We start from the raw sequence: 15,408 nt of genomic DNA, 5'->3' as shown, positions 1-15,408 counted from the left end.
TCGCAAAAAAATGGCCTGGTCAATAAGCAGGCAAATCTTCCGGGGCTGAAGTGGTTAATGCTACACCCAGGTACTCTCTTTTCATGGATTGTAAATGTCTTCAAAAAAGGAGCCAGACTAACACTATAGGGAAGGCCACTCCTATGTCATCAGTAGTTCACGATGAACCTAGTCATACCCCTGGTGTTGTATCCCCTGAAAGACCAGAGGCTTCTGGGCAAAACTGAGCCACTGCGCCTATCTGATATTGTGCCTACAGTCAGCGCTGCTGCTTCACCCTTTATCACCAAGGATGAACTCTTCTTGGCCCTAGCCGGGAACAGGATTGCTGGCATGATTGCCTCCATCCCTCAGGGTGGCAAGAAGTGTGACAGATCCCCCTCCCTGGAGCCTCCTAGTTTGGAGCAGGAATGGGTTGAGGATGGCGAAGAGCTAAAAGCTCAGGTTTCTGTGGAGGGCTTGGCAGATGAGTTTGCTTCTGAGCAATCTGGACAAAAAGATACCCAGTTGATGTCTGGCTCTCAGTCGCAGACTCCAGACTTACCGAGATGGTTCGTTCTGCCTTTAAGTTGCCTCTTACAGAGGTTACTGAGCCCCCCTGGTCCTCTTTGGGGTCCCTGAGGCCTCTTCAGGCCGCACAGGCTTTCCCCTTACACCCTCTGTTGGAACAGGTGGTGTATGCTGATTGAGAACATCCTGACAGGATTTTTTTTCCTCCTAAAGAGGTTTTCCCTTTTATATCCCATGGATGAAAAGGTTAAGAAGTGGGGCATGCCAGCCGTAGATGCAGAAGTCTCTTCCTTAAATAAGAACTTAACTTCTCCGGTAGACGCACAGTACTTGAAAGACCCTGTTGACAAGAAATCAGAGTCATTATTAAAGGCTTCCTTTTCTTTGGCCAGTTTTGCTATTCAGCCAGCTGTTGCAGCAATTGGTATCTCCCAGTTCGTAAAGGATCAGGTCAGAAGGCCTGACAGGCCTAACCGGGAGGATGATGTAGCTGAAAATAAGATAGATATTCCTCAAGCGCTGTGTTTTGCTGTTGACGCCTTAAAGGATTCAGAACAGCAGGTTTCTTGTTTGCGCAGACTTTTGTGGCTTAAGAACTGGTCAGCCGAAGAAAAGCACCAGGCATCCCTTGTTTAAAAACCTCAGGGACTGCTTCCTCAAGTGCCTTACTGCCAAGGCAGTTCTGCCGCCAACAGGGCACTAGAGCCAGGGGCAACCCGCAAGGCCAGGGCCAGAAAAAGCCCTGGGTCCAAAACTTTTTTAAACCCAGCACAAAGCCCTCCTTTTGAGGAGATGCCCCCATGCTATCGGGTGGGGGGAAGGCTGCTGCACTTTGCGAATATTTGGAGCACAATAGTTCAGGATGAGTAGGTCACCTCAACTATATCCCACGGTTGCAAGCTGGAGTTCCCCCTCAGAGGTTTCTAAGATCCAGCGTTCTCTCAGATCTTCCAAAAAGAGACTTATTGTTTCAGGCACTACATCATTTAGTGCCTCAAGGAGTGATTGGAGAGGTTCCTGTATCCGAAAGAGATGCAGGGTTTTACTCAAACCTGTTTATCTGGTATCTGGACGACCTCCTGCTCAATGATCACTCACTATTGGCTCTAGAACAGAGGATAACATACACAGTGCGGTATTTGGAAAGCTTAGGCTGGATCATAAATACTGAAAAGTCAGCCTTGAGACCAGCTCAAAGTCTAAAGTATTTACGTCTGATCCTAGATACGGTCCAAGCAAGGGTATTTTTGACACCCAAAAGGATCTGTGCCCTAAAGGATAAGGTGCGTTCGGGTAAGGGGCACCAGACAACCCTCCATTCGGCTTTTTAATGCGTCTTTTAGGGAGGATGGTGTCCTCATTCGAGTCAGTGCCCTATGCCCAGTTCCATTCCAGGCCTTTACAACAAGACATCTTGTTGGCTTGGAACAGGAGAGGACAAGCCCTGGATTATCCAATGTTCTTATTGCCTCTGGCACACTTAAGCCTAAACTGGTGGTTGGTCAGAACCTGCGAAAGGGAAATCCTTCCTCCCAGTAACTTGGAGAGTATTGACTGCAGATGCTAGTCTCTCAGGGGAGCTACCCTAGAGGGGCTCACAGCTCAGAGGAAATGGTCAAGGACAGAAGAGATCCCGCCCATCCACATTCTGGAGTTACGGGCAGTACGTCTGGCCCTACGGTCCTGGATGGTGGAGGTTCAGGACTGCCCTATCAGAGTTCAGTCCGATTTAATGCCACTGCAGTGGCCTATATAAACCACCAAGGTGGTACCAGGAGTTGTTCAGCTCTGAAGGAGGGGAACCACATACTAGCCTGGGCAGAGAAACATGTGCTGATTCTATCAGCAGTCCATATCCCGGGAGTAGAGTACTGGAAGGCAGATTATCTCAGCCGCCAGCAGATCTACCTGTGGTCCCTACACCCAGGAGTGTTCCAGGAAATTTGCCAGCGTTGGGAATGCCCAGAGGTTGACCTACTGGCATCCAGGTTCAACAACAAACTACAACAGTTTGTGTCCCGAACAAGAGATCCTCTGACAATCGGAGCAGATGCTCTGATAGTTCCATGGAGCCAGTAGTCCCTGGTTTATTCTTTCCCACCGATCCCTCTCCTTCCACATTTGTTACGCAGAATTCGGAGGTTCCAGCCATTCTGGTGGCACCAGCCTGGTCCAGAAGACCTTGGTTCCTGGAGATTGTGAGACTGACAATAGACGGGCCATGAACGCTTCCACGTCACCCCGATCTATTGTCTCAAGGTCCTATATTCCACCCTAAGTTACAAACTCTAAATTTGACGGCATGGCTCTTGAAGCCAGGGTTTTAAAGGACAATAGCATCTCTGGACCAGTGGTGTCTACCCTAGTGAATGCTAGAAAAGCTGTCACTAGGAATATGTACCAGGTCTGGAAGACTTATATTGCTTGGTGTGAAGCCAGAAAATGGCATCCTCGGAAATAAGTGATTGGGAGAATTCTCTGTTTTCTAAAGTCAGCTATGGAAATCAGATTGGCTTTGAGTACAATCAGAGGTCAGATTTCGGCCTTGTCAGTATGCTTCCAAAGGCCTTTAGCCTCCCATTCGCTGGTCCGAAGCTTCATGCAGAGGGAATCTCGTTTAGGTTACCTATATTTCCTTAGGACTTGAACTTGGTGTTGTCTGTGTCACAGAAACATCCATTTGAGCCTATCAAGGAAATTCCATTAGACTTGCTGTCACAAAGCTGGTCTTCATGTTGGCCATCACCTTGGCTAGAAGGGTATTGGAGTTGGCGGCCCTTTTGTGCAGGGAACCATACTTGATCTTTCACCATGACAGGGTCGTGTTAGGACCTTTTCCATCCTTTTTGCCAAAGGAGGTGTCAGCCTTTCATTTAAATCAGGACATTATTTTGCCTTCTTTTTTCTCTCATCCTCGTTCCGTGGAAGAGTGATGACTGCATTCCTTAGACGTTATCCATGCAGTCATAGTTTATTTGTCTAGATCTGCGGATAGCCGAGAATCTGACTCATTTTTTGTTTGCCAAAAGGACTCGAGAAGGGGCAGGCAGCTTCCAAGGCTTCCATTGCTAATTGGGTCCATCAATTGGTCATTCAGGCCTATGGTCTGAAACGTAAAGCTCCGGCCTTTAGGGTGAGACCTCATTCTACCATGGGTGTAAGAACCTCGTGGGCTTTTCGCCATCAGGTATCTGTGGTTCAGATTTGTAAGGCTGCTATCTGGTCTTCAGTGCATACGTTCACAAAATTTTATCAAGTGGATGTTCGAGCAGCCGAGAATTCGGCTTTCGGCCACAGTGAACTGCGGGCTGCCGTAAAAGGGCTGATGGCTATTGTTTGTGTCTCCACCCTCTTTTTTGAGGATTCAGTGCTTGCTATAAAACGAAAGTACTTCCTGCATGGGAGGGGTTATATAGGGGATAACTTCCTATCTAAAGACCTTTGGTCTACCAGTGTCTATTCACCTGGAGATGAAGTATAACCCAGTAGGTAATGAATATTAGACTAACTCTGTGTCCCATGATGTACTCAAAGAAAATCATTTTACAGGTAAGATAATGAAAAAATCCTATACTTTTTTCATAATTTTCACTTTTTTCTATACTTTCACTATTCATCTATTTCACACACCACTCACCATACAATCATCATCTTCCAGATACACTCTAGATACACTTCTAGATACACTCCTTGTTTACCCAATTTTTTTGTTTTATTTTTTTAATAATTATTTTCACTTTTTTATATACTTTCACTATTCATCAATTTCACACACTACTCACCATACAATCATTATTTTCCCGATTGGTACGGATTGTCATCCTCTTTGTGATTGCATTGTGATGACCTGAACTGCCTGCTAGCTGACCCCCTGACTTGGTTTGGGTTTCCTGCCTCAGCTCCAGGCTGGGCATGTGATGGGGACCCCCTCTTCCACTCCTTTTACCCCTGCATGAGCCAATTCAGTTCTTGGGCTGATCTGTAAGTACCAGTATATCCAACTGCCTTTTTAAGGGAACTTTTTTGTATCATTCAGAAAACTTTCCCTCCCTCATTTTTATGAAGGGTTTATTACTATATTTATATATCTGACTTCTCAAACTTACAGTGATTGAATTTTTACATCCATACTCCTGATGAGTTAACGTGATTCACGAAACGCATAGAGTTCCAACAATAGGTGCCAAGACATATATTTTATCATATGTATGTATAGCCTTGTAATATTTGATTTGTTTGTATCCTGTATGTTAATCATGTCCAATGACTGTGTACCCCATACTGTAAGCTTTTTTTTTTATTTTTTTTTATTTTTTATTTTTTTTACATAAGTCTTGTAGACTACGATTAAATTATTATAGATTGTTATAGATGGTTTTTCATGATTTGGCATGCTCAAATAGGATCTTGACAACAAAAAATCTAAAAATAGTTTTCCTATTTATAATGACAGGCTTCACTCAAAGTCCCAACTTTTCCTCTTTCTCTCTGTACGCATAATAGGCATGGAGGCCTGCCATTATTATAGAGGGTTGTGCCAGGTCACATCTTTTCTTAATGATTACTCAGGTTCTGTTGCTTGACACTGTACACATAGGCAACTTCTTTTTACTATGAGGATATCTTCAGTGTCTGCATTCACAGACATTTCATACTGTATATCGTTGTGTGTGGCACAGGCAGTGTAGCCAAGAGGGCAGCTCCCTTAATTACTTCCAATGTTGACATCAGTGATACCCTATGAATCAGCTGCTGCAAGCCACTGAGAAGTCGATCTCATGGTAACATTGCTTACCACAGTCTGTAGCGGTGGATGGTTTGCCAAATATATATAAAAAAAAACTGAATCTAGTTGTGTATTAATAATTAAAGAAATGCATTTTAAATATCAAAGAAATCTTAAATCTATCTTCATATTCTTTTCTCATAATGGTCTGCCATCTCAGAGATGGAAGGCCAGTGAAATGAGCCAATCAAGGTCTATAATATATAATTTGAGGTAACCAAGGAGTTGAGCATTCATAGCCATACTTTCTACAGTCATGTATTGGATAAATGAATGCTTTACACTTTTCATTGCATATATTACGGAGGTTCTTGAACATTTTAAATACTAGAATAGTAGGATAGAACATTTATGGAATTTATATTCTTGGAGTTCTATTTATAATGCTATTGTTTTCCAACTCTCAAAAGTTTCCTTTCATTTTTCAATAAATACAAGGTGAATGTTATATGGAATGCAATTGGTTCCTGTGGGCAACCCACATCCTCCTCCTCTTGTACATGTGCACGAGAGGGGGGAATTTTGAAAGTTAAATCTTAAAAGCATATTTAGTCTTAATGTATGTTCATCCTTCGTCTACTTTAGTTATACATTTTTTTTTTTTTTCATGGAGATCATGTTTACTCCTGCCACCAAGCTTGTCTATCCTGCAGCTCTTTCTTCACTTTACCTTTCTCTGGCTTGTTCAAGTGAAAATCAAAGCTTGCGATCTAGCGTTAGAAGCTGCCAAAGATGCAGAAGTCATCTCCTTACATGGTGGTCTTAATGTCTCATAACTGTTTTGCTGCTATAAAAGCGCTTTTTTCCTACAATTGACTCTTTCACTAGAATCAATTCTGCTTGTTTTTGTTTGGGTTTTTCCTTAAAGCGTCTCTTGTAGGGGCTATCCTTTTAATTTGCTTGGAACTGTGGAAGTTTCTTTTGGACCAAGCATCATCTCCCTTTTTGGAACTACTGCCTCACTTCTACAAGTTTGTCTTCTTCCTACATAAAAAAGAAGTGGCATAAGGCCAGATTGTAACACTTTACGTGTTGACAGGTACAGTGCTGTGGCTCAGCCGTCATATCTGTTAAAGGACAAGTGACTATAGATTTGAGAGCAAGTCTTATTTTATTTTATTTTTTTACTTCATGACATTTATTATTGAGGACCTTCCAGACAGGAAAATATGCATGCAGATCTTCTGGCAAATTGCTTTATGTTTCCTTAGCATTTTTTTTCTGTGATGTATCCACACGAAGACACTTCTTGATCAGCCAAGTCTTTCATGCCCTATTACACTTTTGCCTTATGTTTAGATTTTATTTTTGTATTTAACAAGAGGTGTCTAACCAAAAGCATGGTGTCCTTGTTTTACCAAGGTCTGTGCAAGTAAATAAAGAAATGTTCTTTGCAACAAAAGTAGCTCTTACTTTCTGCCAGTTTACAGCCTGCTTACAAATGTAATCCCTAGCAAAAATAACATGATTCATTAAAATAGGAGTATGTCATTTTTGTATTTTATTTTTTAGCAGCCACTGTGACATTAATCAGTTATCAATGATTTCTAGAACTGCTTTCTTGAGTTGAATGTTTACTACTTTGATGTAAGTGCACATTTTGTGTTTTATAAAAGCATAGTCTTTTTCCTGCCTTGCACATTTTTAGGTTACTTAGACAGGTGTTTTGTCATTTTAGAACCTGATTTCTTTTTAACCACTTTAAGACCGGGCCTGTTGTAAACCAAGCTTGTTGCTTACAAATCGAAATTATATTTGCTAGAAAATGACTTAGAACGTGCAAACATTGTATATATTTTTTTCTAACACCCTAGAGAATAAAATGGCGGTTGTTGCAATACTTTCTGACACACTTTATTTGCGCAGCAGTCTTGCAAGCGCACTGTTTTGGAAAAAAATACACTTTTTTTAATTAAAAAATGAAGACAACAAAAGTTATCCCAATTATTTTTTTAAATTGTGAAAGATAATGTTACGCTGAGTAAATTGATACCTAACATGTCGCGCTTCAACGTTGCACCTGCTCGTGGAATGGCGACAAGCTTTTACCCTTCAAAATCTCCACATGTGACATTTAAAAAATTCTACAGGTTGCATGTTTTGAGTTACAGAGGAGGTCAAGTGCTAGAATTATTGCCCTCACTCTAACGATTGTGGTGATACTTCACATGTGTGGTTTGAATACTGTTTTCATATTTAGGCGCTACTCACGTATGCGTTCGCTTCTGCACGCGAGCTCGGCGGGACAGGGCACGTTTAAAAACTTTTTTTTTCTTATTTATTTTACCTTTTATTTTTACACTTATTTTTACATTTTACACTGATGGTGAGGCACTGATGAGGAGACACTAATATGCAGCACTAATAGGTGGCACTGATGTGCAAAGACTGGTGTCACTGATGTTCACAGAGTGGCAGCACTAATGGGCACTGCTGGGGCTGCATTGTAATCGGGGCACTGATGATCAGTGCCCTGATTACCTTTACAAATCTTCCCTGTGAGGAGATGCAGCTGATCGGCTCTCCTCACCTCACACTCTGTCTGTGTGAGGCAAGGAGAACCGCTAAACGGCACTTCCTTGTTTACGTGTGATTGGATACAGCCGATCACAGGGGCAAAGAGCCGCAGCTCTTTGCTGAGATAGTTGTCATGCCGTGTCTCAGGAACACGGCACACTTATGATCGCTGTGCCATGGCTAATCTGACCACCATCGTATGACGTTGTGCCAGAACGAGAGCATTTTTCTTTTCTGACAGAAAGCTTCTCTTAAAAACACAAGACAAAAGGTTTTTTTTTCCTGCCTCTGAATGCTGAGCTTAAAGTGGTTGTAAAGGCAGAAGGTAAAAAGAGTTAGAGTTATACTCCCCTACACTGTGTGCATCAACAGAAGCACACAGCCCTGTAGTGCAGAATATAAAAGGCACTCCTCTGCTCCTCCCTTCCCTTTCCAAGCTAACAAACTGACTAGAGACCTTGCAGTTAGCACTTTCTTGTGAAGACCGGAATTTCAGAGAAGGAATACTTAGGGAAGAGGAGCCAGTAGCATTGAATGCTGTAAACTGCAAGCATCGGGTAATAATTATAACATTGTTTACTGGGGTATATTTATTTTGTTTTAAATGTCTTAATGGGGTTGTAAACCCTTACATATACCCAGTGAAGTACTAGCCCTAGGTGATACACAGAGATGAACCAAATCCTGCTACATACATTGTACCTATTTAGCTGCAGTCTTCTCTTATCTACAGCCTTTCAAAGTGCAGAATTTATGCAACTTGTCTGAGCTTTCAAGAAGCAGGTGGGAAGCTGAAGTTACACTCTGTAGAGCTCAGTGAGGAGGGCTGACTGGAGGGTAGGGGCACACCCTCTTAACACAGCACACAGGAACAGAGCTGAGGCTGTCCATCACAAGCTCCCTCCACTGTCACCTCTTTACCTTGTCAGAACTTGTCAGAAATGACTCATGCAGATAGAGGAACAAGGCAGTAGACAGAAAAGATACTTAGTGCTCTGGATTGAGACAAGCACACACTAGAGAAGGGATCACTAAATGGTGGACCACGGTCCGGACCCAGACTGCTTGGCAGCCCGGACTGCAGCACAGCTTTTTTTCTCTTGGGCATAATGGTTTGTAGAATATTAACACTGTTTCATTACTGATCTCTTTGGCTTTTCTAAGTAAGCAATCCAGTCTCTATTAGTATGGAATGGATGTTCAACCTTAAGAACTTCTTACCTAGGGGACTGTCCTAGTTCTTCATTCAATCCTTTTTTCCTAATCGCCCATGCAGACTGGTCTTTTCTGAATAATGTGTTTCCTCCTTTATTGTTATTGTGGAATCTTCTAATACCCTAATAGACATGATGGTATTATTTGGATAACTGCGGTAGTCTTTAAATCAATGCTTTCTAGTAATATTACTGTAGGCACCAGATGCTGTAACACCCTACTTTTAAAATATTGGACTTAAAATCTTTTTAAAGTGAATTTTTTATTTTATTGGGTTTTTTTTTTGGTTTTTTTTTTACTGCTTTCACATTTTAGGTATGTTTTTTTATTCAGGTATGAGTGTCAGCTTTTTTTTTCACCCCGTATTCTTCCTGTTAAATACTAATGCCACTTTTTTGAAGGTAAATAAAAATTCATAAAACTATCCAGATTCCCTTTGCTAGTCATTTCCTGGACTCTGAAGAGGTAAAATATTTACATCCCTGCTGTAAAGCAAAATCAAACACCCTGCAGTCTGAAATCCTAGATGGCAAAGCTCACAAACAGGATTATTTTTAGTTTTCTTTTTAGAATGTTTAATAAATCTCGGGCTTGTTGCTTGTATTGTGTACTCGTAGAGCTGCCATATTCCCTGGTATACAATAATGGGATAAAATGCACATCATCTTCACAGTGCAGAAATTCTACTGCTTGTTTTATCTGCAAGCAATTACAATAGGTATGTATAGCTTTTTTTTAAAATTTTAATAAATCGTGAAAGGGTTAGAACGCCTGGTAGGTTTGTGTTGCTGTCTTTGACCCCACTGGAGCAATTTACCCTTTTTTTTTTTTTTTTTTGCCCTAGTGACCATTGTCTCATGTACAGAGAGTATTAGTAAATCCACAATGTTGTCAGAGAAACAGGAAGCGGGGGGAAATCTTACATTGGAGACACCTGTACTGGTGACAGCTGTGTAAGAGGGTATACCCCATTGTTTTGGATTATCGCCTCTTATTTTATGCTGTCTTGGACAAGAAATCTTCCCAACTGGCCACAGACAGAAAAAAATAAGCTTTAAAGTACAATTCCAGGATATCACTATGTAATCCTAAAACTTCTCCCACCCCCTTCTAACAACTATACTAACTAACCTGTAGAAGAAAAATGTACCGTATTTATCAGTGCATAACACGTACCCCAGGTTACATTTAAATTCCCATCAATGCAGCCTTATCAGTGTCCATCTGCAGCCTTGTCCATCATTGCAGCCTTGTCAGTGTCATTTGCAGCCTTGTCATTGCAGCCTTGCCATTTAAAAATCCACAAGAGTCTCACAATCAGTGGGGGGTCGGCGTATAACACGCACCCACTATTTTCCCCTGATTTTAAGGGGAAAAAAGTGCGCGTTATAAGCTGATAAATATGGTATATACTTATTCTCAACCTGCTCTGGTCCGGTAACAAGATCCCCCAGGTGTCAGCAAGGAAGGGCTACAGGGAGAGGAGAGAGGGCTCTGACAGGGGCTTGAATACCTAAGCAGTGAAGTCACCCATAGGCTATCTATGGGTCATATATTGTTGGCTAGATGGCAGAGGGGAGCCAATCACATGACCGGACTGGAAATGCCAGAAAATAGGTAGGTATATGCATTAGTTTTAAGACTAGTGATTTGAAACCCTTTAGTAAAAAATCTGTTATACAGTACTTACCTGCTCTGTGCAGGGTTTTGCACTAAGCAGCCCAGTTACATAGGGCTTTAGCAAACTAAATGCCTTTCAATTGGGATTTACAGCTACTTTAATGATAGAATGAGCTTCTTGTTTTCATTTCACTTTGTAACCAGCAGCATGGTAATGAAATGGTGACCATTATCAGACTGATAAATATGCCCTATTACATTCAATTCAGTTTGTTTATCATTTCTAGAGTAAAGTTAACTGTACTGTTGAAACATTCAAATGTTTTATTTTTTCATGCTAAACACTTTTACGAGGACAATTTTAGCCTGCCAAATACATTGGTTCCAGGGGATCTAAATGTGCTGGTAACTAACAAAAAATTGTTTAATCCTGGAATTTTATGGATATTAAATAGATCCTGCCAAATTATACATAGTCCATTGCTGACTTCACAGATTACAATGAAGTGCTTATGTATATAACACTTGATTGCATTTCTTGTAGCTGAATAGTATACAGTAGTTTGAAAATTTAATTTTCATATACAATGTATGAACAGGTTTATGTGTGTATATACACTATATTGCCAAAAGTATTAGGACACCTGCCTTTACACGCACATGAACTTTTAATGGCATCCCAGTCTTCGTCTGTAGGGTTCAATATTGAGTTGGCCCACTCTTTGCAGCTATAACAGCTTCAACTCTTCTGGGAAGGCTGTCCACAAGGTTTAGGAGTGTGTCTGAGAATGTTTGATCATTCTTTCAGAAGCTCATTTGTGAGGTCAGGCACTGATGTTGGACGAGAAAGGACTGGCTCGCAGTCTCCACTCTAATTCATCCCAAAGGTGTTGTATCAGGTTGAGGTCAGGACTCTGTGCAGGCCAGTCATGTCTACCCAAAACTTGCTCATCCATGTCTTTATGGAACTTGCTTTGTGCACTGGTCCATATCATTTGGTGGAGGGGGGATTCTTGTGTGGGGTTGAGCTTGGCCCCTTAGTTCCAGTGAAGGGAACTCTTAAGGCGTCAGCATACCAAGACATTTTGGACAATTTCATGCTCCCAACTTTGTGGGAATAGTTTGGGGATAACCCCTTCCTGTTCCAACATGACTGCGCACCAGTGCACAAAGCAGGGTCTATAAAGACATGGATGAGTGCATTTGTTCACAGTCTTGAAACCAAATGGGTGCATGCATCCGATACTGGATTTAGATTTGGTAAAAGGGTGCTATTAGATAGATTTCACAACATAAACAGCCTTGTAATTAGTACATATCAATATGCAATGAATTACTCCATACCTGTTTGTTGCAAGTCCACAATTTATGGGTGTTGCACCATTCTTCTGAGCATTTATATCAGTCACTAGTGGTTTAGCAATTGCAGCTCGCCTGTGAATGTTTTTCTTATGGAGTTCTCTCTGCACAGTTTTTTGTGGACACAAGCTCACAGTAGAAGCAAGAGAATATGAGGAAAGGGGAGAATTGCTTTCCCTTTCCCTCATGGGATGGTGGTGATAAGAGTTTCAAGCCCCCCCATTGATTGATTTCAATAGGGGGGTTGTGATGGATCAAAAAGGTCAGCTGATTGGGAATGTTCTGATGTTCTACCAGAGGGATATTCGAAGAGCACCCCACTGATTTTGTTTACCGTTTTAAAGTATTATTTATGGTGAATTGTTAATTGTTTATATTTGTGAAAACCGATAAACAAGGCCGTGGTCATATTTAATTGAGTTAGGTGTTTTTATTTTTTTAGTTTAAGCTGCCTACTGTCCCATGATACATCACTTCTACTTTCAATGCAAAACTTGTTGTCGCTTTCACACCTGTTAATAGTGTGGTGTTTCCATATTTTTGTTCAACCCATGTATTGCGTTCTTTGTTATTTTTACAAATCGGCTTTGACATAGTAGACTGTTTATTTTAAGGAAGCAGGTCGCTGTCCTTTACTCAGGTTTTCTTTGCAGGAATGGTTGCTGCCTCTGCCTACTAAATGTTAACATCAGTACCACCTTGTCTATTAGGATAGTTCTTCTAAACATGGGTGCATATTATCATTTTAGGCCTGATTCACACCTATGCAGGTTGCAGTTTGCATATTCCAGGTGTATTTTGCATTTTTCAATGCACATTTTTGATCCATTGAAGTCTGTGGAGCCAAAAACCAGAAAAAAAATCCCTGGCCCTTTCCATAAAATTCATAGATGTGAACCACATCCATAGGAAACCATGTTAAATGGACTGTAGTGCATTTTCAGTTTTGCAGAAACACACTAAACAATGCATAGGTGTGAACCAGGCCTTATAATGCAGTTATAGTATAGGCATTTAAACTGAAAATCAACCTTGTTGATCCTCTCCACCAGAGGCAGAAAACAGATAATTCAACTGTTTTAACTTTTGCCAGCAATTGGGTTTTTGGACTTTGTGTTTTTGCATATATAACTAAAATATGATGTTGATTATATTGCTTCTTGATCCCTTTTATTTTGCTTTTTTTGTAGCAACTTGAACTGGTTGAGCCCAGTGGCTGGATACACATCCCTTTAACTGATGCTCATAAAAAGCCCATTCGAACCTTTATGATTCAGATAGCAGTGTTGGCAAATCATCAGAATGGGAGAGACACTCACATGCGACAGATTAAAGTCTTCACACCAGTGGAAGAGAGTTCTATAGGAAAGTTCCCCAGATGTACCACTATTGATTTCATGATGCATCGTTTCATCAGGTGATCTAACCAAGATCCAATAAATGGCTAACCCTAGCATTGTCACATATGAATGCTTTTATTTTCTTTTATTGCTGTTGTCAAAATGTATAGTTTTATTACTTGACACCAGGCTATAACTTTTTAATTTCCAGTCTGTTTTAGTATATTGGGGAACAGTTTGTTTGTTTCCTCATTGTGGTGTTTATATTTTTTTAAGCTGACATTTTTACAAACATGTACTACTGCTATGAAAAAAAAGAAATTGATGTTGCATTCTTTCTGAAATGTGTTCATTGCACTGAAATGTTCTTTATGCCAAAAACATGATAACTTTTTACTTTTGCTTTTATTTTGTATATTTCTTTTTCAATAAATTGTATAGTATTTTTGGGGTGTCTCTTCACTTTACCATCATATCATCCAATACCTGCAATTTAATTATATGCTTTTGTACCAAGCTTAGTAAGAGTGCGCCTTAATAATAAATAAATGTACCTCCTCCTTCAAAAGTGTACATTTTTGTGTCCCTTCTTCTGTAGCCTCCTGGGATATTTGACAGGGATTTTTTAGGAGGCTACAGGAGCAAACCCGCCATTCACTTAGGGGTAACAATTTTTTTTATATATATATTACAGAGGATGTGGGGATTAAAAGTCATTTTGTGAGCGAAGTTCTGCTTTAATCAACTATAGCATTTTGTAAAAAAAAAAAAAAAAACTGGCCCCCTTGATGTTTTTCCTGTTATATTCATATATTTATATTTCAACCTGGATTTAAAATGCTTTTTACCATGTAATATATTGAGAAAAAATTGTAATCAAGACAAAATAAAAACTGAAATACTGACAGTGTATAAGTATTTACTCCCTTTTGCTATAAAAAAAAAAAAAACCTAAATAAGATGTGGTCAAAGCAAAGAACTTAAGAGGTCTCATAATTGGATGATTATGTAGTGTCCACCTGTGCGCAACCAAAGTGCCACATGACATCAGTATAAATACACCAGTTCTCAAAAGTCCTTCCAACACCACTAAGCAAGCAGCATGAAGACCAAGGAGCTATCCCGACAGGTCAGAGGCAAAGCTGTGGAGAAGTGTAGATCATGGTTGGTTATTAGAAAAAAAAACTTTGAACATTCCACAAAGCACTATTAAGTCCATTATTAAAATGTAAAGAATATGGCACCACTACAAACCCCACAAGACAAGGCTGCCCATTAAAACTCACAGGCCAGACAAGAAAGTTAATCAAAGACGCAACAGAAACACAAAATATAACACTGAAGGACATGCAAAGACCACTTTAAGTCATACAGTCCACAGAGTTTGGCTCTATGGTAGAGTGGCTAAAAAAAAAACATTGTTTAAAGAAAAATAGGAATGCATGTTTAAGACTTCCCCAAGCACATGGAAGAAATGTCTCTGGTCAGATGAGAATAAAATTGAACTTTTTGGCCATCATGGGAAACGCAATGTGTGGTGCAAATCCAATAAGACTCTCACATTGCATATATAAAAACACAGCTCTAAGTAAAATGCCCATCTGGTGTCCTCCGTCAGTCTTGCGTCAATGCAATGTGAGAGTCTTATTCACTTTAATAAATTAAGCTACTTTATTTTAAATACTACACCATTGGAGGCTTCTTTCCCCCTTTTCTCTCTCTGAATGAGTGACATGATACTGCGAAGGTGGTGACCTGGTGTCCAGTACATTTGCTGCAGGGATGGATGGCCCCCTGGTGGTCTAATATATGTGTCCACATCACTGAGCTATAGAAGTAAAGGAGTGGAAGACCCCCTGGTGTTGGAGAATAAGACAAGCAGGAGAGTTCTCTAATGCCGCGTACACACGATCAGACTATCCGCCGGACTTTCCGAACGAGCGGACCTACCCACACACGACCAGACTTTTCTGGCGGACAAACCGCCAAACTATGGCGGGAGTCCACTGGACTTTTGAAATGAACGGACTTGCCCACACACACGAAGGAAAGTCCGTTAAT

The 15,408-nt window shown here is 40.6% G+C and overlaps 1 protein-coding gene across 3 annotated transcripts in view; it reads left to right on the top strand.

The window, feature by feature from the left end:
* ANAPC10 (anaphase promoting complex subunit 10) overlaps window positions 1-14,252 on the top strand; it is a 124,643-nt gene extending 110,391 nt beyond the window's left edge. For all 3 annotated transcript variants that reach the window (XM_077476977.1, XM_077476976.1, XM_077476978.1), the window contains one exon: window positions 13,198-14,252. In XM_077476977.1, the coding sequence (XP_077333103.1) occupies window positions 13,198-13,428 (231 nt within the window). In that variant the 3' untranslated portion in view covers window positions 13,429-14,252. The remainder of the gene's footprint in view (window positions 1-13,197) is intronic.
* Window positions 14,253-15,408: the final 1,156 nt, after the last annotated feature.

Source organism: Lithobates pipiens, unplaced genomic scaffold (assembly GCF_037356315.1).
Source record: "Lithobates pipiens isolate NorthernLeopardFrog02 unplaced genomic scaffold, aLitPip1_a1.2 Scaffold_13, whole genome shotgun sequence".
Taxonomy (NCBI): Eukaryota; Metazoa; Chordata; class Amphibia; order Anura; family Ranidae; genus Lithobates; species Lithobates pipiens.
Note: the sequence above shows the minus strand (reverse complement) of the source record. Positions and strands in the feature narration are given on the sequence as shown.